Below are 26,120 nucleotides of genomic sequence, written 5' to 3'. Positions count from 1 at the left end.
AACTCGGAATGACCCCCATAATTTCTAATTTTGCACGATATTCAGGCATAAGAGAAGTTACAGTATAATAGGCAGGCCCTTGTTTTATAAATCTTACAGACACAAAAAGAAAATGTCTGGCAAACTTATAACATGCATAATCATTAGATAAATCTGAATAAAAAAGTGGAAATTGCCCTAAATTTCTATACTTTGGGAATACAAAAGTTTGCCCTGGTAAGATGTGCACAATATTTATTATCTAGTCACATTAAGGTATCAAAGAGACCACTGACCTGATAGATAACTCACTATGTTATCTACAGTATGCTATAACTCGGTCCAAATTAAGTTAATTTTAAAGGTGCAAGATCCATTGTTTTTTTCCTACTATGATGAGACAATCCTATGTGCATATGCAATTTAAGCCTGGATTTTCTACCATGCTAAATTAGTTGCTAATGGCAAGATTACAATATCATATTTGTATAATTGAATTAGATACTTATTAACAGTGAAACAAGTGTATAATTGTTCAGCAAGCTGGAATGTAATTTCCCTCTACATGGATATATGATGCTGGGCTTTATCAATTGCCCTTCTAGTTTATCATCAACATTCAAATGTTTTCTCATCATTTGGGACAATTTGATGTGTTTGTCCGATGTAAACCATTTTTTTTAATTTACAGTAAATTTGTTATGATGACATTACTTTTTATTGTAAGGATGTGTATTTAATTTTATATTACTAATGTAATTGTTTCTTTATTTAGTCAATAGGTCAATACCAGTTAAAAAAAAAACTAAGTACATATCTCAGTAACACTGAACTGGACATTCAGGGAAACACAGAAAAACAGAAGATGAACATGACAGGTGAACATTTAAAATCTATACAATGACAGCCAATATATTACACAATCGGTCAGACTTTTAAAACTGTTTTTCTTTTTTGTATTAACAGAGGGTGATATAAAGCTTTCATGGCAGAATATTGATCTACTGCAGTATCTACAAAGACTAACAAATCTTTATGGTTACTTACTGTAGCATCATCATTTTGTACTTCTGCATTCTATGTATTGTGAGCCATTTAATAGAAAATAATTATGCAAATTGCTTTTTTGTGCCATTTATTAAGATAGAGGAACATTTTTTGTCCAAAGGTTTAAAGATAGTATAGTGTAGACATATTCTGCAATACTTGCGTAAGATTGTAAATAAGGTCATATATTATAAAATATGCCTTTAGCTACCTCAATGCACATTTAGTTAGATTAAAAACAAGTCGCCATCCATCATGGTGAAACCTTTCAATAATACAACATGGTGGTACAGAACAGGAAGGTTCCATCACAACTAAATAGGAAATTGTAATGTACCAAGCCAACATAAAGACCATACACATTCTCGCTCTATGACTAATATAATTGTGGACTTACTGTTGGCAGCTGAGAGGAGAGAAGATGTCCTTCCTGACTCAACATGTTAGAGACCATGATTGCAGGTAGGTCCATGTTCTGGTATGAGTAAGCTGGTATCAGGCTGTTTGGAGGGAGGCTGTGACACAGTGAATGATATCCAGACTCATGGTCAACCAAGTGCATGAGAGAGTGCTCTGGTAAATTTGGTGGAGTGATTGGAGGGATCTCATAGTCTTCATTGCTTTCATTCTGATTGTTGTATGTCTGAAATTAATAAAAACTTAATCAACTATAAGCATTTTTAATTCCTTTACATGAACAATATGTCCACGTAATGTTTATTATTCATACTCAAGGTTTTGGTTGTAAAACAGCATGTAAAAAACAAGCAAAGAGAGTCAAGGGTCATATCTAAAAATGTCATTTTATTTTATTTGTCTAGATATCTGTCCTCTCACAATGAGCCATACACTTAGGAACTAGGAAATACTACATCATTGCATGAATTGTAACACGTGTCTACATGAAATGGAAAAACAACTTCACAACTTAAGGGGCCCATACTTTTGTGATTAATAGCAGCAATTCCGTGTTTTGCCGATGACTGGGTCAGGTCATCTGCAAAATCTAATATGTTGGAAATTCTTGACTGGCCGATGCCAAAAATATAATCAGCAAATTAGGGATATTTAACATGAAGAACTTTGCTGATCCCCCGACAAATCACTGATCATCGGATTCCGCCAATTGGAACGGATGGCTGATCATCGTATCAGCAACAGGGACGTGCAGGGTAGAGGTATGGCCCACATAAATCAATGGCACATGTAAATAGACAGCGACAACCAAGATGCTGGCCTACACAAAGGAAGAGGTGACTTAAAGGACAATGTAAACCTGAAATGTAAAATTTTGATGCATAAAGCAAGAGGTAAAAATGACATGTTCAGTCTTACCACTACTGCTTTGTCATTAGTAAAGCTTACTAATTCTCTGCCTCTTCTACTTCCCATCCAAAATATATGACCCACCCCTACAAATTTTGGAAAATGTTAAAAGGTGAACTGGTATAGGACAAAGATGAAATGATAAGTAACTGCAGAATATGGAAAAATGAAGCCAAAACCCCAGTCCTCAGGAACCACACATAACTAGAGATGAGCGGGTTCGGTTCCTCGAGATCCGTACCCCGCCCGAACTTCACGTGGTTTACACGGGTCCGAGCCAGCCTCGGATCTTCCCGCCTTGCTCAGTTAACACGAACGTGCCCGAACGTCATCATCCCGCTGTTGTATTCTCGCGAGATTCGTATTGCATATAAAGAGCTGCGCGTCGCCGACATTTTCACTCGTGCATTGGAGATGATAGCGAGAGGACGTGGCTGCGTTCTCTCAGTTTCTGTGTTCAGTGTGCTGCAAATATCTGTGCTCAGTGTGCTGCAAATATCTACGTTCTCTGCCTGAAAACGCTCCATATCTGTGCTGCATTGTAGTTGTGCGCAGTATATAGTAGGAGGACAGTGCAGAATTTTGCTGACCACCAGTATATATATAGCAGTACGGTACAGTAGTCCATTGCTCTACCTCTGTGTCAAGTATACTATCCGTATCTGTGCTGCATTGTAGTTGTGCGCAGTATATAGTAGGAGGACAATGCAGAATTTTGCTGACCACCAGTATATATATATATATATATATATATATATATATATAGCAGTACGGTACAGTAGTCCATTGCTCTACCTCTGTGTCGTCAAGTATACTATCCATATCTGTGCTGCATTGTAGTTGTGCACAGTATATAGTAGGAGGACAGTGCAGAATTTTGCTGACCACCAGTATATATATATATATATATATATATAGCAGTACGGTACAGTAGTCCATTGCTCTACCTCTGTGTCGTCAAGTATACTATCCATATCTGTGCTGCATTGTAGTTGTGCGCAGTATATAGGAGGACAGTGCAGAATTTTTGCTGACCACCAGTATATATATATATATATATATATATATATATATAGCAGTACGGTACAGTAGGCCATTGCTATTGATATATTACTGGCATATAATTCCACACATTAAAGATGGAGAACAAAAATGTGGAGGGTAAAATAGGGAAAGATCAAGATCCACTTCCACCTCGTGCTGAAGCTGCTCATCCTCCCGCTAGAAAAATGAAAAGACTTAAGCTGGCAAAAGAACTGTGCGTTCTTCTAAATCTCAAATCCCCAAGGAGAGTCCAATTGTGTCAGTTGCGATGCCTGACCTTCCCAACACTGGACGGGGAGAGGTGGCGCCTTCCACCATTTGCACGCCCCCTGCAAGTGCTGGAAGGAGCACCCACAGTCCAGTTCCTGATAGTCAAATTGAAGATGTCACTGTTGAAGTACACCAGGATGAGGATATGGGTGTTGCTGGCGCTGAGGAGGAAATTGACAAGGAAGATTCTGATGGTGAGGTGGTTTATTTAAGTCAAGCACCCGGGGAGACATCTGTAGTCCGTGGGACGAATATGGCCATTGACATGCCTGGTCAAATTACAAAAAAAATCACCTCTTCGGTGTGGAATTATTTTAACAGAAATGCGGACAACAGGTGTCAAGCCGTGTGTTGCCTTTGTCAAGCTGTAATAAGTAGGAGTAAGGACGTTAACCACCTAGGAACATCCTCCCTTATACGTCACCTGGAGCGCATTCATCAGAAGTCATTGACAAGTTCAAAAACTTTGGGTGACAGCGGAAGCAGTCCACTGACAACTAAATCCCTTCCTCTTGTAACCAAGCTCCTGCAAACCACACCACCAACTCCCTCAGTGGCAATTTCCTCCTTAGACAGGAAAGCCAATAGTCCTGCAGGCCATGTCACTGGCAAGTCTGATGAGTCCTCTCCTGCCTGGGATTCCTCCGATGCATCCTTGAGTGTAACACCTACTGCTGCTGGCGCTGCTGTTGTTGCTGCTGGGAGTCGATCGCCATCCCAGAGGGGAAGTCGGAAGACCACTTGTACTACTTCCAGTAAGCAATTGACTGTCCAACAGTCCTTTGCGAGGAAGATGAAATATCACAGCAGTCATCCTGCTGCAAAGCGGATAACTCAGGTCTTGGCAGCTGTGGTGGTGTTAAACGTGTGTCCGGTATCCACCGTTAATTCACAGGGAATTAGAGAATTTCTTGAGGTACTGTGTCCCCGGTACCAAATGCCATCTAGGTTCCATTTCTCTAGGCAGGCGATACCGAGAATGTACACAGACGTCAGAAAGAGAGTCACCAGTGTCCTAAAAAATGCAGTTGTACCCAATGTCCACTTAACCACGGACATGTTGACAAGTGGAGCAGGGCAGACTCAGGACTATATGATCGTGATGGCCCACTGGGTAGATATATTGCCTCCCGCAGCAAGAACAGCAGCGACGGCACCAGTAGCAGCATCTCGCAAATGCCAACTCGTTCCTAGGCAGGCTACGCTTTGTATCACCGCTTTCCATAAGAGGCACACAGCTGACAACCTCTTACGGAAACTGAGGAACATCATCGCAGAATGGCTTACCCCAATTGGACTCTCCTGGGGATTTGTGACATCGGACAATGCCAGCAATATTGTGCATGCATTACATGTGGGCAAATTCCAGCACGTCCCATGTTTTGCACATACATTGAATTTGGTGGGGCAAAATTTTTTAAAAAACGACAGGGGCGTGCAAGAAATGCTGTCGGTAGTCCGAAGAATTGCGGGCCACTTTCAGCATTCAGCGACCGCGTGCCGAAGACTGGAGCACCAGCAAACACTCCTGAACCTGCCCCGCCATCAGCTGAAGCAAGAGGTGGTAACGAGGTGGAATTCAACCCTCTATATGCTTCAGAGGATGGAGGAGCAGCAAAAGGCCATTCAAGCCTATACATCTACCTACGATATAGGCAAAGGAGGGGGAATGCACCTGACTCAAGCGCAGTGGAGAATGATTTCAACATTGTGCAAGGTTCTGCAACCCTTTGAACTTGCAACACGTGAAGTCAGTTCAGACACTGCCAGCCTGAGTCAGGTCATTCCCCTCATCAGGCTTTTGCAGAAGCAGCTGGAGAGATTGAAGGAGGACCTAAAACGGAGCGATTCTGCTAGGCATGTGGGACTTGTGGATGGAGCCATTAATTCGCTTAACCAGGATTCACGGGTGGTCAATCTGTTGAAATCAGAGCACTACATTTTGGCCACCGTGCTCGATCCTAGGTTGAAAGCCTACGTTGTATCTCTCTTTCCGGCAGACACAAGTCTGCAGATGTTCAAAGACCTGATGGTGAGCCACTTGTCAAGTCAAGCGGAACGTGACCCACCAACAGCTCCTCCTTCACATTCTCCCGCAACTGGCGCTGCGAGGAAAAGGCTAAGAATTCCGAGGCCACCCGCTAGCGGTGATGCAGGGCAGTTTGGAGCGAGTGCTGACATCTGGTCCGGACTGAAGGACCTGCCAACGATTACTGACATGTCGTCTACTGTCACTGCATATGATTCTGTCACCATTGAAAGAATGGTGGAGGATTATATGAGTGACCGAATCCAAGTAGGCACGTCAGACAGTCCGTACGTATACTGGCAGGAAAAAGAGGCAATTTGGAGGCCCTTGCACAAACTGCCTTTATTTTACCTAAGTTGCCCCCCTCCAGTGTGTACTCCGAAAGAGTGTTTAGTGCAGCCGGTCACCTTGTCAGCGATCGGCGTACGAGGTTACTTCCACAAAATGTGGAGAAGATGATGTTCATCAAAATGAATTATAATCAATTCCTCCGTGGAGACATTCACCAGCAATTGCCTCCAGAAAGTACACAGGGACCTGAGATGGTGGATTCCAGTGGGGACAAATTAATACTCTGTGAGGAGGGGGATGTACACAGTGAAAAGGGTGATGAATCGGAGGATGAGGAGGAGGTGGACATCTTGCCTCTGTAGAGCCAGTTTGTGCAAGGAGAGATTGAGTGCTTCTTTTTTGGTGGGGGAGACCCTGTTGCTGAAATGATGGGTTTGTTAAAGAGTGCATGTCCTGTTTATACAACATAAGGGTGGGTGGGAGGGCCCAAGGACAATTCCATCTTGCACCTCTTTTTTTTTATTTATCTTTGCATCATGTGATGTTTGGGGCTAATTTTTTTTAAGTGCCATCCTGTTTGACACTGCAGTGCCACTCCTAGATGTGCCAGGTGTTTGTGCCGGCGGCGGCCACTTGGGTCGCTTAGCTTAGTCATCCAGCGACCTTGGTGCAAATTTTAGGACTAAAAATAATATTGTGAGGTGTGAGGAGTTCAGAATAGACTGGAAATTAGTGGAAATTGTGGTTATTGAGGTTAATAATACTATGGGATCAAAATTACCCCCAAATTCTATGATTTAAGCTGTTTTTGAGGGGTTTTTGTAAAAAAACACCCGAATCCAAAACACACCCGAATCCGACAAAAAATTTTCAGGGAGGTTTTGCCAAAACGCGTCCGAATCCAAAACACGGCAGCGGAACCAAAACCAAAACACAAAACCTGAAAAATTTCCGGTGCACATCTCTACACGTAACCATATCAAAAGCATAAACTGAGAGACCACATCTCTTTTTCTGACAATGCCCCTTTTGACCATAGCAAACTGTGTCTGTCCCATTACAATTGGGCACTAATGTAAGCAGCACATGTTGACTCACTAATTTCAGGAGCCAGAGGGGGTCATTCCGAGTTGATCGCTCTCTGACGTTTTTTTGCAGCACAGCAAACAGGTTACTACTGCGCATGCGTATGCACCGCAATGCGCAGGTGCATCGTACGGGTACAAAGCAGATCGTTGCTGAGCGATGGATTTAACGAATAATCCATTCGCACAGCCGATCGCAAGGAGATTGACAGGAAGAGGGCGTTTGTGGATGGCAACTGACCGTTTTCAGGGAGTGTTTAACACACTTGCAAATCGAAAATACACTTCCCCGTGGGCGGCGACTATGCGTTTGCACGGCTGCTAAAAGTAACTAGCAAACGATCAACTCGGAATGAGGGCCAGAATCTTAAGTGATTGATCTGTAAGTCTTGTTGTTAACAGAAAAGTCCTGTAAAGACTGCACAACAGCATGATAATACATCAGTGATTTATATCACAGGGTGTAAACTTGCTGGACATTGTCAGGCAATGCATTCATAGTAATGCTTAATAAACTACCTGAGTGCAATTTAACAATCATCTCTCTGTGGTTCCTCTCAAGTGACAAAAACACACATATTTCTAAATCTGTGCTCTTTCAAGATTTGTCACCAAGTGGTGTATACATTATCTCTCCCCCTCCATCAAGGATTAATGCTCTTCTTATTCTAACATATCGGGGGGGGTCATTCCGAGATGATCGTAGCTGTGTCTATCAGGCAGAGGTGATCGTAGTGGCCTGACAGCCTTTGGCTGTCTAGCATGCGCCGGCGCACTGCGGCGCCGGCGCATGCGCAGTTCTGACCCGATCGCACCGCTGCGATAAACTGCAGCATGCGATCGGGTCAGAATGACCCCAATCAGCTCTTAAGTAGTCAGCCCTGCACATTAAGGTAACTATATTTTCAAACAAAGTTGCAATCCAGACAATGGGGGGAATTCAAATGTTTGAAAAGTCGGTTGGGTGTCTGTTTTTTCCCTGTCTATGAGATAGGAAAAAACAGACACCCAACTGACTTTTCAAACAATTGAATCTCCCCCAATGAGTTTATTTGCAACTGCAGCAACATTTTGGATCAATAGGTTATCAAGCAGTACAGACATAGGTGATTCTATATTGGGTCCAATGGGGTCCACACTGCACATTCTGCACTCATATTTAATCCGGAGTACCACATCAACACTACTGATGCCAGAAAAATCACTCGGAAAGTGGTGCTGTGGCTATTTCCTGGTGATTCTCCCTTTTGCAGTTAAAATATGTCTCTGGCAACATGGTAGGTGCCATGTTTTTGGAGACCCGCAGATGTGCACTAGAGATTAATCTCCAGGAACATAGCAAGTGCCATGTTTCCAGAGACCTATGCATGTGCAGAGTCTATGGCACTGTAGAGAAGAGGGGGACACAGATAGGAGTATGCACATGGGTCCCCTTCTCTTTTAAGCTCTTAAACCGTCCCTGAGTACATATATATATATATATATATATATATATATATGAATATTCTTGCAATGGGTCTTCAGATAGTTTCAATGATGATACTAGTAACATCTCCTTCATGCACTTCTACAGTCTCGGACATCCTATGCCGGCATTATCTATGTAATAGCTACAGATAGAGCCACGCTCATCTAGCCTGCAGCACAGCCGTGCTGGGACACGTGCTGTGTCTAGGCTCGTGTGCGCCTTAGTACGTTGAGTTGCACCGCACATCCATTCCTATGGGCACCACCCAAGTATTCCATGTGCCTCACCAGAATTGCTTTGGCTCCCACAAATCATGGGATATTACAGTTGACTCTTGCTATCATCACATCCAAAAATCTCTCCTTGGTGTGGGGATAGCTTCAGTGAAGATTTAGAAAACCAGTGAAAGAATACCAAGCTTGTCAAGCTATCGCAGTATTGTATAAATGCTTTATACAAATGACACAACTCTTGAATTTCTGAGTTTTACTGGTGCTCCTGAGTCTTGGAGCGTCAACATTTTCACTTTTTTTCTCTGTATATCTATGTGAGTGGGTTTCTCAAATGCAGGGATGTAGAATGAACTGGGGCGTGGCCTAAAAGGGTGTGTATCCATGCCTCCTAAAATAATACAATGTAAAAAAGTAATTATTGCGTGGCCCCGTGCACTCCACGGGGGGTGCCATTCTATCTGGGGGGGAGGGGGCAAGGGGAGGGCACTTGCTTCTACCTCGCTTGTGGGAAGTGGGTACCTTCTGCTCAGTGATATTTGGGAAGATGGCGCATGTGCACTAGAGAGAAAAGACTATGGCCCAGTGCCAGAGTTTTTGCTTTCAATGTGTGGGTGCCATCTTTCCGAAGATATCACTGAGAAGATGGCGCTGGCCTTAAGTCAAGGTATACTTGGGAAGGGTGCTCAGTAATTGATATGCTTGGGTGTGGTTCTGTTTTTTTAAGCCAGTGAGCCAGTACTTAAACCCATGGAAGTATAATTTATATTTAAAGTCTGTGTGGTACATGAGGCAAATAATGCAGAGCAATGCTTATATATTTTTGAGAAACAGTGTAGGGACTAACCAGGAGGGAAGTCCTTGCTGTGGTTGGTCAGCTTGACAGATTATTGCAATATTTTGGAAACTAAAATTCCCTGATTTTAGATAAAATATAGTTTAGAATGCAATTAGATGAGTGCCGACTATGTATGATTAATGTGTATATATATATATATATATATAGAGAGATATAAATTTGTAGTATATGGTAACTATATTACAGTTTTGTTACTATAGCAGCTCTTCTTCAGTAGGAAATTAATATTTCACAGTATCCAGGAAGTGAACAAACAAATGAAAAAAATAACATAATAATATTGCAAAGCATTGTGGGAATATCTGCACATTCATTGCCCATAATAGAAATGCAAATTAAGCGTTATCAGCTCCATGTTGGTGCTGTCAGAGTAACTCAACACTACTATAGAATGGGGATCTTAATAATGTGCCTATTGTGACAGCTGCACATTCATTTTAGAGATAATTACCTCCTGGAAAAAACCTGGAATCTGTCGGTTTGCTTTATTAGGTGTAAAGAGTACATGTTTGGGGAAAAAAACTGATTTAACTAGATTGTATAAAAAGTGAAAAATATGTCTTTACATAGTCCTGACACATTGCATCACATCACTTATCTCTGGCTACTGGTGTTGGACCAACTGCACCAACCCTTTTGCAGAGTTTTCACATCTACCTATACTATCACTAAGTTTAACGGGAGGCATTAATTATGCCGGTTGTCGGGATACTGGCTGTCAAGATACGCCGGAATCCTGAAACCGGGTGAAATACTGGCAGTCGTAATCCTGACTGCCAGCTGGAATCCCCAATCGGATGGTGGTACTCACCACATCCGAGGGGGAATATAACCCTGTGGCGACCAAAGGTAGCAACCGTGCCCAAAGCGCGGTGAGCGCAGCGTGCCCGCTAGGGGACACACTGTGCTCATGCCGGTACTCCGGCTGTTGGGGTCCCAGCTTCGGTCTCCTGACCGCTGGGATCCTGACAACTGGGATATCATACTGAATCCAAGTTTAACATGGGTTATTATTATATCTATTAATATATATGTACTATGCATAGATAAGAAAGGATCATGACGTCTCTCCCATAGATCCGAGGAGCGGCGCTGGCGGCTGGAGATGGAGGGCAGCAACGGTCGGGAAGCTGGAGTGGGGATTGTGAGTATTAGTTAATTAATTTATTTTTTGTAAGCGGCGCAACTAGGGGGCACAACTCTAAAGGGGGCACAGTACTGAGGGCAATACTACTGGGGCACAACTCTACAGGGGGCACAGTACTGGGGCAATACTACTTGGGGCACAACTCTAGAGGGGGCACAGTACTGGGGGCAATACTCCTGTGGTCCCAGCTACAGGGGTCATAACTGACCACGCTCCTTCTTCATGAAGCCACGCCCCTATTTTTTTGCCCTGGGTGCCAAAAGGTCTAGATCCGGCTCAAGAGGGGATAATACAGGCAAGTATAGCTGGCAACCTGGAGGCAATTGTAATTTAAATATCAGATTCTAGCTGTCATTTCTCAATTGCATCCTAGAAAATGATAGAATCTGGTTGCTATAGGCAACACCACCACTTTTCAGTTGTAGAACCTTTAATAACTCGACTCCATAAAGTACATATAATAAACATAACATAACCACATAACCATTAATATAGATCACAATATTTTTGTCTCGTTAATCTGAAATAACAACACAGGGGGATCCTGGCAGAATATACTCACAACACCTAGTGGAATGTCGCAAATTCACAGGGACATACAAAACTAAAACTAGGTTGGGTGGATTGGTATGTCATACCCCTTTCACATCGCACAAATAACCCGGTATCGACACGGCATATTGCCGTGTCGACACGGGTCAGTGTGCGATGTGAAAGCACTTTCTGAGAATTAGCGGGTCGCCTGACCCGCTAATTCAACCCGGTATAAAAGAAGGATTATACCCGGGTTGAATACCGGGTCAGGTGCAGTGTGAATGGGAGCCGCGTCGATGCGACACGGTTCCCATTCACAGCATAGGGAGAGGCGGCGCAGGAGATGAGCTCATCTCCCAGCGCCGCCTCCACCCCCGCCCCTGCTGCTGCTGCGCCCCTCCGCTGCTATGGCAACCGACCCGGTATATTTCCGGGTCGGAAAGCCAGCAGAGGGTAGCAAATGCCGGATCCCACCCGGTAAGGACACGTTTCTTTTACCGGGTGGGATCCGGCATTAGCGATGTGAAAGCGGTATCAGTTGCATGTGCCTGCTTCTATCTGTAAAACCTCTCTCTTCCTCATCTGCACTCAGCTGAAGCTTTCTTTCTTTTATTCATTCATTCATTCATTCATTCATTCATTCAATCAATCAATCAATCAATCAATCAATCAATCAATCAATCAGTCAATCCTGAATGTTTCCTGAAAAGTAATCAAACACCTTGCAATGGAACATTAAAAAACCCAATCTGATTATATTGCGATTATTAAAAATGTTTTTGAAAATAAATATAATAATAATAATAATAATAATAATAATAATAATAATAATAAAATAAAATAAAAATCACCATTTTTATTTTAAAATATTTAAAATAAAGAGGAAATAAAGTATAACTGTCTAACTCTCTGAGGTTATGTCTGCATATGTGGAAGACTATTTAACAAGTTCTGTGGTGGTACACATAATTAAACAATAGAGATTATACAGAAGCACAACATACTAACATTATTACATGGGAACAATAAAAAGTATTATTTACAGTATTTAAAATAAATGCATGACACACACAAATTTATGATAAACTCAAAACATTTTCCAGGGTTCAATTTAATTAGGAGCAAGAGTGTCGAGTTGCTGTTGCAATGGCATAGAAACTCTGGCAACAACAGCTGAACTCACCCCATGGCGGCCTGATCTCACCCCAAACTCGTAGATTTTGGTCTGATGGTACCATGAGTGTGGCATACAACCGACCTATTCCTAGTGAAATGCATGTATAGGGGGCGTGATGTTGCGATTCTCAGTTAACTGCATCATCCTCTGTGTGGATTAATGGTTCATGCATTGCATTACAGGAAACAAGGTCGAATGATGTGATTGGACGTGGCATGCCTACTGTGCTTCAGCGGTTACCAGGTCAGTCATATGAAGAATAGGCTGCCGAAACGAGATCCTTATACACAAAAATAAATGTGAAAATGTAGCCTATAGACTACAATGGATAACACCATGTAAATTGTGCGTATTTCCAGTCCTTATAAAAAGCTCCAGGCATTGCTTTTGGGACTGAAAACAAAAGACCCCCCCGCAGAGATCTCTGATACCTTCTGTGCACTGGTGTATCTATAATAGGTGCAAAGTGTGTGGTGCACAGAGGCCCCTGGGTCCAGATGGACCCACACACCACACACCCTGCACCCATTTATCTATACTCACCTCTCCATCTCCTCTCTGCAGAGCGGCAAAATTCACTCAGAAAATGGCTGGAGCAGCTATTTTCTGGTGATTCGCACATGCGCGGTAGAGATGTCCCTGGGAACGTGGCGCGGGCGCCATGTTCCCAGAGACCAGTACATGTGCAGTAGACTCTGGCACAATCCCAGAGTCTACTGCACCAACGAAGAGGAGGGGTCCCAACTGGAGACTGCGTACGGGCCTCTTCCTCTCTTACAGCGCCTGTGTGGTAACCTCATAATAACCTAAATACTTAAATAATGCATCAATTCTCCAAAATAGGTCTTATTTGATGTACTGACTACAAAAATACTTCAATAAATACTCCCCCAACTGAGGCCATATACTGTATGAATACATAAAGACTGTAACTGACGTGTATCTGACATGTCTCTGTTCACTAGTTAAAAACAATTTCTAAATGGGTCAGATTTCAGTGAGATCTCTTTTTGAAGATCATATATACAGGAAAATCACACTGCACAATAACCAATCAGCATAATTACACTGGTTACACAACAAATCCCTTCATCACCAAGGACTAGGCAGTATAGATGTACCTGCTCACGCTTCACAACATTTTATTAAACATACTGTATGTGCATGCATGCTATGTAAATATATACTCTATACATATAGAGGCTAATGCTGAGAATGCGTTCACACAAAAGCACACAATTACATATATATGATGAGTTGCATGGACCTTAAGATCCATCTGAATCAGTATATATGATAACCGAGTGTGAATCTGCAAACATGATAATACTGTTAATAGAGACTCAGCATGTATAGATGTAATTGTGTATTTTTGGGTAAATGCACCTGTGTTTTTACATAGAAATACAACTGAGAATCAGCATGTCTAGAGGGAATTTACATACAGTAGCATGCATGCATATATTACAATGGTTCCCAAACTGTGTGCCTATGCATGGAATTAGAGGATGGGCAGCAAGCAGAATAGATTTTACCACAAGGCAACCAAGGCAGCTTTTTAGGACCCTGTGGGTAACAGGGGGCCCTGTGGGTTCCGGGGGTGGGGACACGCCAATAAGGCTGTATAGAGGGCATTTCCGGTGGACCGCAACCTCTGCCAAAAATGTCAGAGTGTTGGGCTGGCTGAATACTCCTGGCAGGCTGCCAGTGATGGGACAGCTGTTAGGTGCCAGATCCAGCGCTTGCCTGTGTCTCAACGGGTGTGGTATTGATAGTGCCGTAACTAGACATTTTGGTGTTGTGTGCCAAAAAGAAAATTGGTGCCCCCCCTCCCCTCCATGTTTAAAATAGGGCAGTATGTGCAGAAATATAGGGGCGTGGCCACAGAATAGTACCAATTCACATTACATAGCACACAGTAGCATCCATTAGTCACATTACACCACACAGTAGTATGCGTTAGTCGCATTACACCGCACAGTAGCGTCTATTAGTCACATTACACCGCACAGTAGCATCCATTAGCCACATTACACCACACAGTAGTATGCGTTAGTCACATTACACCGCACAGTAGTGTCTGTTAGTCACATTACACCGCACAGTAGCATCCATTAGCCACATTACACAGCACAGTAGCATCTGTTAGTCACATTACACTGCACAGTAGCGTCTGTCAGTCACATTACACCGCACAGTAGCATCCATTAGCCGCATTACACAGCACAGTAGTGTCCGTTAGTCACATTACATAGCACAATGGTGTCCGTTAGTCACGTTGCACAGCACAGTAGCACACGTTAGTCACATTACACAGCACAGTGGTGTCTGTTAGTCACATTACACTGCACAGTAACGTCCGTTGGTCCCATTCTACTGCACAGTAGCATCCGTTAGTCACATGTTTTACCCCTTATACATGTTACACTATAGAATCCCGTTATACACATTACACAAGGTAAAGAGTGTGTGTGTGTGTGTGTGTGTGTGTGTGTATAAGAGTGTGTGTTGCATTCCACTTCCCTTACTCAGAAATAAAGCAACTATTGCAACTACTTACATTCCATCTACACTGACTTTTAGCTGCCGGCTTCTGTTCCCCTACGGGAGGCACCGTAGGTGTGTGTGTGTGTGTGTGGGGGGGGAGCGTGGGCACTGAAAGCACACTTTCTCTGCACTGTCTGATATGGATGCAGGGCATTAGGGAGTGCGTGGGCGGGGCTTCAGCTGCCCACTCACACTGACAAGAAGACTTGGGGCCAGAGAGGCGGAGGGGGTGGAGCCTGCGGACACTCTCCTTGATGCAGGATACAAATGCAGGACATGATGGAGTGAGTAGGCCTAGCTTCGGCTGTCCATTCACACTAACAAGAGCTGCAACCAGAGAGGGGGACAAGGGAGGGGTCGGAGCCTGTGGACACTCACTGCACTGCAGGACATGGATCCTGGGAATTAGGGGCAGGGTGGGGCTTCGGCTGCCCAGCACTCACATTGACAAGAAGAGTTGTGGCAGGCTTGTGGCCGGAGAGAGCACTGCAGGGAGGAGGCGTAGCCTGCTGATGGGCCGCCGCAGTGCTGCCTTGTGTCATGTAAGTAACTAGGTGCGCCGTGAAGGAGCTGCAGCTAGCAGCAGTGGTTTTGGAGCTGCCTCCGTGATAGACAGTAGCAGCCCTGCGGGTTGTGCCAGCGATCCTGCACCCACAGTACACATGCACTGTGTGCCAGGCACCGCTGGCACACACCTAGTTACGGCCCTGGGTATTGAAGGTCGACCACACTTATGTCGACAGTGTCTTGGTCGACCACTATTGGTTGACAGTAACTAGGTCAACAAGAATTCTAGGTCGACATGCGCTAGCAGTCACAGTGCGATCACATCCCAGAGGGATGTGATCACACTTTGAGTGACAGCAGCAGGTGGCATGGGGGCAGCATTTTGCCATTGTGGAGGAGTGGTCCGGTCAATGCATGTGTGGTCAAACCCTTTTCGGGGTGGCTGCGTGATGATCAAGAAAATGGCGGCGGACCTCCTGCATATGCAGCACTACCTGAGGATGCTGGGGGACATCATTATTTTGCGATCTTCACATCACTGGCTGCCAATTAGCATGCCCTGCGCTGGTCGGCGCCCAGCATGTGGCTTTTTAGCAGAATCTGCAATCCAACCTGAATAACCCCCTATGTGTATAGGTGATTGGGACCTGCCTGCCAGTGGGGTCACTGATATATAATCAATACAGTCACACTGACTGAAGAGGGTAATAATGGGCATTATAAAATGCTGATATAACATGCAGTCAGTGAGTGGATGTGGTGCAATCAGTGAAGGGGAAAATAATGTACGGTCATAGAATATAAGGAGGAAAAACAACAAATAATTTAAGAGACATATCAGGAACGAAAATATCATGCTATGGATTGTTTGAGGGAGGGGGCCCCCAAATTAGTTTCTTGCTTAGGGCCCCATGAGGTCTTAATCCTCCTCTGGCAGCAAGGATGGTGTAATGGTTAGCATCAGTAGCGTCACAAGGGGGGTGCGAGGGGACGGGTTCTGCTCAGTGACAGGAGGCAGGTGCTGCACTGTAACAATGTATGCAGGGATCGGCTCCTGCCATAGGGCAGAAGCTGCCACTGCAACCACAGCAGTCTCCAGTGTCAGTATACATCTCCCAGACCCCTGGAGTGTCGAAAATGGGGACTGGGATGTAAAGCCACGCCCCCTCTGCAAGGCAATGCCCTTCCATTAGGCCACATCCCCTTTTTGCGACATATGGTGCATCGGGTGTCACCATGGTAAGTGACGCCTCTGGTTAGCATTACTGCCACTGAGGTCATGGGTTTGATTCTCACCCTGGCACTAACTGTGTGGAGTTTGTATATTCTCCCGTACTTGAGTGGGTTTCCTCCGGGTAATCCGGTTTCCTCCAACAATCCAAAAATATACTGGTAGGTTAATTGGCTCCCAACAAATTAACCATAGCATGAATGCGTGTACACGTGGTAGGGAATACAGATTGCAAGCTCCACTGGGGTAGGGACGGATGTGAATGACCAAATATTCTCTGTAAAGCGCTGCAGAATATGTGTGTGCTATATAAATAACTGATAATAAATAAATAAGTTGGGACTGTACTGCAAACATTCACCAATTGACACTAATGGAGTACATGAGATGTGGTAAACGTAAAAAATTATATTTAAAAAATTGTCTCTAAGGGGTCAATTTACTAAGCCTTGGATGGAGATAAAGTTGCTGGAGATAAAGTACCAGCCAATCGGTGCCTAACTACCATGTCACAGGCTGTGTTTGAAAAATGACAGTTAGGAGCCGATTGGCTGGTACTTTATCTCCATCGACTTTATCTCCATCCAAGGCTTAGTAAATAGACCCCTCCGTGAGGAACAAATAAAAGGAGACAGATTTATAAAATCTAAAGGCCCATACACATTAGACAATGTTGCTCTGTGAGCGACATCGTCTAACGTCTACCCCTCCCGGGCCGGCCGGTCGGCGGCCGCCTGTACGCACTGAGCGATATGACCGCTCATATCGCTCAGTGACGTCACGCCCCCGCCAGCCCTGCATGAAGGTCGTGGACGCATCGATCGTCGCTGGCGGCATACACACTTAACGATATAATGAGCGACGTCGCTCAAGGAGGGGGAAAATGAGCGACGTCGCTCATTATATCGTTAAGTGTGTATGGACCTTAAGATTATGAGTTATGTGCAGCAGTCCACTGTGATTTCATGTTATCATAGAAATATAATCATATGTAAAATGTACTTATGAATATAATGAAATTAATGTGAGGAAAATGAAATGCTGTATTTAGTATGTGTGCAAGTCCCGGGTTGTCTGGCAGGAAGGGGTTAAGGTGGGAGCTGGAATGTAATAGAACAGACAAGCTTGGAAACATGTTCTAATGGATACGCTAATGGAATGGCCTGTAATCCGAGGGGCACATCTACTATTCAGAAAATGCATCAGTCTGACTGAATATTTTATATTATACAGTACATACCACTTTATTGTGAGTGGGAAAAAAGCATTTTGCTTGGTGTGTAACGCAGTATACATGTGTGGACAATATAAACATGTCTAGTGAATGGATACACACATATGAACACAGCTTTATACATTTGCCCTATGGTTTGTTTTTTTCACAAATCCTATATCACAACATGTAAAACACTAGTTTTTACTGGTTTTCTTCCATTTAACACAATGCAAGATTTGTCAGTGCTGGTGGCTATTTACAATTATCTCATCCATTGTTAAATTACAAACACAGAGCTGACAATCTGGGTGCCCCCCTGCTTTGAAGACACAAGGTCATGCCAGAAAGTTACAAATAATACATTTGGGAGTCACAAGTATTTGGCAGATAAGAAGGACACCTGCAGCCACAGACAAGAGGTATTGTTTGATATGCATTGCAACAGAGTATAAAATAGCTCCCAGAATGACAGATCACTTTACATTCTTCCCCCACTGCCTGATTTAATTACAAGTGGTCTCAATTGTTGCAGTTTTTTCCTGCAGGGAAGGATATAAATAATATAACAATTATATAGAAGTAATCTATCTTGTAGCAATATCAAGATATTATTATTATTATTATTATTATTATTATTATTTAAACATGTGAAATTGCAGACAACATAATATATATACAGTATATATAATGCTGAAGCTTGTAGTTCAGAGCAGCTTCAGACTAGTCATACTGGAACTACTGGTTTCACAACACCAGCTTGAGATTCAATATACTGCAATTTGTGGATTGTATTATCTGGTCCATGGGCCCCCTCACTGGCCGGGCCCAGGACTCGAGTCCCCGCAGTCCCCCCCTGAGGGCAGCCGTGCCTGCCATAGGGCTGGTGCAAGTTTCAATGGTGCGACCAATGGTGGAGTCTAAAGATGTGGTATTATAGCATCTACAGAGCCTAATAGTGGGGGTCTCAGTCCTTGCACATTCATACGCACTGACGTACATCATGGAAGGGATTTCTAGTGGCAAATGCACAAAGTCGCAAATGGACGACAGCCAAAAGATGCAGTTGCAGCTGCTTCCACCTCTGAATCAAGCACACTGAATGAATCAATAATGTGGTTTGTAAGTAGGTTAGTTCCACATCTAGAATTTAACTTTTAATGATGAATGTTAAATAGGAAGGAACTTGGGTGTACTGTATGTATTCCCCATACTACACTACATGCACACAAACAAATGTGTACTGAGGACCTGATTCCGATATAGAGTGATGAACCATACAGCATGGGAGCAGCACTGAATTTCCGCGCAGAATGGACCTTGCTCAGCCACAGATTCCCGATAATCAGAAGTCTGCGTGAAGCCACGCAACAGTGCAGAACTCAGAATCAGGCCCTGTATGAAAATATATGATATGTACAATTGGCTTGCAAGTCATCATCATTAGTGTACACCATACTTACCAACTGTGGACAGGTGGGCAGTGTAAAGGGGGGCATGATCTTGTTTACCATTCTGGGAGAGTAGGCAAGTATGACGGGCACTTGCACATACTTTATTCTAGGTGTAAAAGATACGCATGGCAACAGATATATTTTCACTTAACACCGACTGCATAGCTAGCAGTCACGTCAACGGGATGTAGTCACTATCACAGTGGTCAGCATACCGACGCCAGGATCCCGGCCGCCAGAATGCCAGCAAGGGGTCGAGGAATATTCCCACTTGTGGGTGTCCACGACACCCACAGAGTGGGAATAGAACCTGTGGTGAGTGCAGTGAGCTACCGAACCCGCAGCATGGCAAGCACAGTGAGCCTGCAAGGGGCTTTGTTGTGCTTGCCCCCCTGCCGGCATTCTGGCGGCCAGGATACCGGCGTCGGTATGATGACTGCCAGGATCTCGGCCGCTGGTCACCCATACCCAGCGCGCATCAACACTCCCCACTGAGCATTGCCTAAGTGAGAATGCCATGTTGTGCATATCAGTATGCGCTCAATTCCAGAGCATGGGGGTCATTCCGAGTTGATCGCTAGCTGCATTTGTTCGCAGTACAGCGATCAGGCTAAAAAACGGCAGTACTGCGCATGTGTATGTGGCGCAATGCGCACGCGCATCGTACGGACACAACGACCAATGTAGTTTTGCACAGGGTCTAGCGAAGCATTTCAGTCGCACTGGTGGCCACAGTGTGATTGACATGAAGTGGGCGTTTCTGGGTGTCAACTACCGTTTTCAGGGAGTGTTCGGAAAAACGCAGGCATGGCTGGGTGTGTTTGTGACATCAAAACAGGAACTAAACAGTCTGAAGTGATCGCAAGTGCTGAGTAGGTTTTGAGCTACTCTAAAATTGCACAAAAAATCTTTGTAGCCGCTCTGCAATATATTCGTTCGCACTTCTGCTAAGTTAAAATGCACTCCCAGTGGGCGGCGGCAAAGCGTTTGCACGGCAGCTAAAAACTGCTAGCGAGCGAACAACTCGGAATGACCCCCTATGTGTAATGTAAAAACATGCAAGAGGAGTTACATGCTTAAGTGCAAAACTGTAAATATTAAAAGGAAAAAGTAAAGAAACATACTCACAGATCTTCAATTAAAACTGTGGTTTCATTTACAAAAGTGTCAAAGGCATGTGCTAACATTTTGGTCTTTTACCCTGAATATATATTTATTCAGATGGTAAGGGATAAAGTTAAATAAAGGAGAAGCAGGGATAAGAGATATAAAAAGTAATTAAAAAGTAAGGTAGAAAAGGATACAGTCACTGGCGTATTTATAATGGGTGCACACCCTGCACCCATACATTTCAATACTTACCCTCTGGCATCCCACTGCGCAGCAACATCGCTGCAGAAATCTCTGGGAAAATGGCACGGCACCATTTTCCCGGTGATTGGCGCATACGCTCTAGGTTCTGGGAAAGCACTAGGATCCACTAAGGACCTTAGTGCCCAGAGTAACAGCGTTTCCAGCTAGAGATGAGGGGGCTCAGCCGGAGCTGCACACAGGCTACCTCCTCTCTAGAAATGCCACGGGTACAGTGATTATGGAAAACTAACATTTGTGTAGCACTACTTCCCTTGTGCTATATATTAATACATTGGTTCTCTAACTCAGTCCTCAGGACCCCACACAGATCACATTTTCCAGGTCACACAGCAGGTGCACTATGTATCACCAACTGTCACATTTTAAAAATCCACCGGTGACCTGGGAAACAGGAACCGTGTGATGTCCAGAGGACTGACTTTGAGAACCTGTGTATTAATCATTCCCATTGGTTATTTTAATTATCTATGTACAAAACCATGAACAGAGCCACATCTTTCTATATACTGTGTGCAATTAATAGTGCTTGTTATTCTTACATGTCATTTTCCAAACAACTGCACAGTGAGATAACTGCTGTATGAAACATTTGATTAAAGTAGAGAACAGGTGTGGCATCTATTATCTAAAATACATAAGACTTGGGTGCAAATGTAGTAAAAATACATGTAACTCTGACCATATGCACCTGCCCTATTGATCATCGTTGCGAAACAGGAAACGTTTACTGCAGAATGTGCCATTAATCCCTATGCGAAGAGGGTGAGAGAATACGCTGATGGTAAAACTACGGCACAGGCTGTAAGTGAGTAAATCCTCACCTCTGTTCTATCAGGCCAGTACCCTACTACTGTACTGATGGGAGGAACAATGACATAATTTAAAAAAACATTTTTGAAAAAACTTTATATATATTATGCTTTTATAATTGACAAGAATCCCTGTTTCCCTCACTCTCAGCATGTGAGGGAAATCAGGTCTCAGCAGCTGATGATGGCGATATTGGCACTGGATCATTTGCTGAGTAGGTAAGTAATAAATGATCTTGATAATAGCTGGTGTACATAAGCTATAGTTGCCTATTGAGCTGCCTGCTTTACTGTTTGCAGAGGTACGTCTTCTCTTTAGTACATATCAATAAAAAAATATGTATGTAAATTTTTCCTTCCATTGCCGTTTATGCACATTTCTTCTGATAATATACCGCTCCTTGGTGTTTTAGTACTATGGAACAGCATCACCAAAATATACCAAATTACATTTAGAAATGACCACAGCTCCTCACGGTGACCCTGGGGAAGAGTGATCATTCTAGCAGTTATTTTTCTGTAAAATTACATACCAAACCTGTAGCATTCAACAGTGATGCCATGTTAGAATTCTTTACAAATTACATAGAAAATATAGTTTTTATCATTAATATATATATATTTTTTTTATATATTTGGACAAAAATTTCCCTTGTTTCTTTCAGAAGGAGACAAGTGATGGTTAGATTACCTTGAACATGGATCTCTATTATGCTCATTAAAAGCATATTTTACAGTAGAGGGATTCCATCATTTTGAAACCTAAAACCAAGACAATTATATGACATGACATGTACTGTTCTTATTATTGCTGTTAATTTACACAGATAAATGAATGAAATATTTTCAGTTTTAAGAAATAAGACACAGCAAACTTTGGGGTACATTTACTAAGCAGTGATAAGAACGGAGAAGTGAGCCAGTGGAGAAATTTCCCCATCAACCAATCGGGTGTGGATCATTAGATCGACAGTGTCTAGGTCGACAATGTTTAGGTCGACCACTATAGGTAGACAGTCACTAGGTCGATAGGGCCAGGTCGACATGTTCTAGGTCGACAGGTCAAAAGGTCGACATTTATATTTTTTTGGTGTCATTTTCTTCGTAGAGTGACCGGGAACCCCAATTAGTGCACCGTGTCCCCTCGCATGGCTCGCTTCGCTCACCATGCTTCGGGCAAAGTGCCTCGCTCCGCTACCGCTTCGCTCGGCACAGATTACCGTTCCAATCATAGTCCACGTGGATCGTTAAGTATGAAAAAGTTTAAAAAAATAAAACTCATGTCGACCTTTTGACCTGTCGACCTAGAACATGTCGACCTTCTGACCCTGTCGACCTAGTGACTGTCGACCTATAGTGGTTGACCTAAACATTGTCGACCTAGACACTGTCGATCTTCAGACCGGATCCCCAACCAATCAGCATCTCTGTAAAATTTTATAGTATGCAAATTATAGATGTTACTTCAGTGCTGATTGGTTGCCATGGGCACTTCTCCACTGGCTCACTTCTCCACTCTTATCACTGCTTAGTAAATGTACCCCTATGAGGAGTGGGTTCCTACTTGAGTCTCACATAAGATAAGAGTTGCTGTGACTTATTAACACAATAGACATTAGTTAAATGAAAATAAGCACAATTAACAGCTTTGTGTATACAAAACTGGAGAAGCAGCCCATATGGTGGGCGCTTATAAATCTGGATTTTGCCCTCAGCCCCCCAAATCCTTAAAGTGTCCTTGGTTATGAACATCACCAATGTTTTGCAGTTACCTATAAAACAGTTTTCAGAAATGTTCCCTTTGTCTGCCCAGCAACAACTAAGGAAAATGCATAATATATACTTGGACATTGTAAATAGTAAATTTAAAAAGGTCTAAGCTTTAAAAAAACAGAAATATTTGCTTGATGGTGGTAGTAGTAAGTCTGTTTGCAGATATTATTGGGTATATTTACTAAAGTGCAGGGTTTTAGAAGTGGAGATGTTGCCCATAGCAACCAAGCAGATTTTAGCTCTTATCTTCTAAAAGGTGCTAGATAAATAAGTAACATCTGATTGGTTGCTATGGGCAACATATCCACTTTTAAAAACCTGCTCTTTAGTAAATATACCCATATGACCTAGTTCAGTTCCTTTATTTGCTTTCTCTTCTTCATAATCCTTTTTCATCCTGTCAATCTACTGGAGGCTCGATAAAGTTCTCACAAAACAATAGCATAGGGATCATGGCCTAATGACAAGGTATATTATTGGGTGTGTGGTATAACATCAATATGGCCATGGCCAAGTCTAGAAAATTACTGAGAACAGGAAAGTACTTGTACAAGTATAAGTAGCAAACACAATTCTCCAAGCTTGATCGACATCATGATGCATGCTGTACTCATGCAGCAAAAGAAATGCACCGCTTGCAGATGGTACAAAATGCAGCTGCCAGACTATTAACCAACGAGCCCTGTTCCAGCCACATAACACACATTCTCTACTCCCTTCACTGGCTACCTGTAAAATGGCTAATAATTTTCAAGATTGGCTTAGTTATTTTCAAAGCCTTACATGACCAGGGCCCAAGGTACTTGAAGCAGCTTCTGAATCCTAACTATCCCACTCAATTACTACGATCTGTAGATGAAGGACTACTAACAGTATGTAGAATCTTCCGGAATTCATCTGGGGGTCGACCTTTCAACTTTGTGGCTTCGATTCTATGGAACTCATTTCCCCACACAGAGGAGAGGCCTCCACTCTAGAATCCTTCAAAAAGAGACCAAAGACTTACCTATTTACTCAAGCATTTCCCTAATATCTACTGTTAAACTTGTTTTGTATTTTGAGCTATAAAGACAATTGTAAAGCACTTTGAGTCCTATTAGGAGAAAAGTGCTATATAATAATAATAATAATAATAATAATAATAATAATAATAATAATAATTATTATTATTATTATTATTATTATTATTATTTATGATAAAGAGCCATCATACCATGACAGCAAATTTTTAAAGAGGAAGGAGCATCAGAGCAAACAATAAATATAATCACATTATGCAGTTGCTTGCTTATTTGAGGATAGTTTAAGCAACATTGTTATATTTATCTTGATGTGATACAGTTATCCTATTTTTAATCTTCCCTCTCCCTCATCCGACATCCTAGGACACTCTCCAATTGGACCATCTTCCCTCTCGCTTCTAGCCTCATCCAAGACAACTTATGCCCAACCCAAACCCTGTCTTCTAACATTCTCCCACTGTTTAGAATAAAAACAAGATAATACCAAATTGTTTCCATTTCAATGTTTTTGCATGTATAAAAGTAACAAAACAATAAACACAGAATCCCCACAAAAGCAGCATTTTCTGGGAGTATCCCATTATCGAAGTCAGTGACCACAGGTAATTGTATCACTGGGGGACATCCAATTAGCACTAATGTGGAGCACTCCTCCCCTAATGATGGCACTTATTAGGGATTATGCTTCGGGTGCGCATAATCCACAGTATGTGGCTTGCTGGAGCAGCAATAACAAATGGGATCATGTACTTATCCCCGATCCCAAGTGCTTTTGCGCGATCATGGGTCCAATTTCCGCAGATCAAAACGGCGGTCATTAATCGCGGTATCCGGCCATTTTGATTGGTTGAAATGGCATTGTGGCTAATTGGATACCCCCCTATATTGGAAATCATAGTTATACTAATACATCTTAATAAACTGATGGTTCTGCCCTAAACATGGTTGTTCCATTGTAAGTAGATAAGGTATATTCAATTGAAGTCGGATCCATTCTGACATTCGTCAGAATGGATCCGACCTGGGCTATTCAATGACATCTCATTTCAACTTTTAAAAAAGTCGAATTGAGATGGGAGAGACGGGGAGAGCAGCGCTATGTAGCTGCTGCTGTAGCGCTGCTCTCTCCCGTCTGCCCGCGGCTCTCCCCAGTCTCCCCCCCATCTCTCTGCCTCTCCTGTCCCTCCTCTCCCAGTCCCTGCATCACAGCCGCCGTTGCATCAGTCTCCCCCCCATCTCTCTGCCTCTCCTGTCCCTCCTCTCCCAGTCCCTGCATCACAGCCGCCGTTGCATCAGTCTCCCCCCCATCTCTCTGCCTCTCCTGTCCCTCCTCTCCCAGTCCCTGCATCACAGCCGCCGCTGCATCAGTCTCCCCCCATCTCTCTGCCTCTCCTGTCCCTCCTCTCCCAGTCCCTGCATCACAGCCGCCGCTGCATCAGTCTCCCCCCCCGTCTCTCTGCCTCTCCTGTCCCTCCTCTCCCAGTCCCTGCATCACAGCCGCCGCTGCATCAGTCTCCCCCCCATCTCTCTGCCTCTCCTGTCCCTCCTCTCCCAGTCCCTGCATCACAGCCGCCGCTGCATCAGTCTCCCCCCCATCTCTCTGCCTCTCCTGTCCCTCCTCTCCCAGTCACTGCATCACAGCCGCCGCTGCATCAGTCTCCCCCCCCCCCCCCGTCTCTCTGCCTCTCCTGTCCCTCCTCTCCC

General features: G+C 43.5%; 1 protein-coding gene across 3 annotated transcripts in view; it reads right to left on the bottom strand.

Annotated features, from left to right (window-relative positions):
* Positions 1 to 26,120, bottom strand: part of TOX2 (TOX high mobility group box family member 2) — a 142,043-nt gene that overhangs the window by 46,614 nt on the left and 69,309 nt on the right. For 2 of the 3 annotated variants that reach the window (XM_063960198.1, XM_063960199.1), the window contains exon 3: positions 1,424 to 1,669. In XM_063960198.1, the coding sequence (XP_063816268.1) occupies positions 1,424 to 1,669 (246 nt within the window). Of the gene's footprint in view, positions 1 to 1,423; positions 1,670 to 22,312; positions 22,337 to 26,120 lie in introns of those variants that run through there. The other variant, XM_063960200.1, reaches the window with a different exon arrangement.

The sequence above is a fragment of the Pseudophryne corroboree genome, chromosome 3 (genome assembly GCF_028390025.1).
Source record: "Pseudophryne corroboree isolate aPseCor3 chromosome 3, aPseCor3.hap2, whole genome shotgun sequence".
In the NCBI taxonomy this organism is placed as follows: domain Eukaryota; kingdom Metazoa; phylum Chordata; class Amphibia; order Anura; family Myobatrachidae; genus Pseudophryne; species Pseudophryne corroboree.
This window is presented reverse-complemented; position numbering and strand designations above follow the sequence as displayed.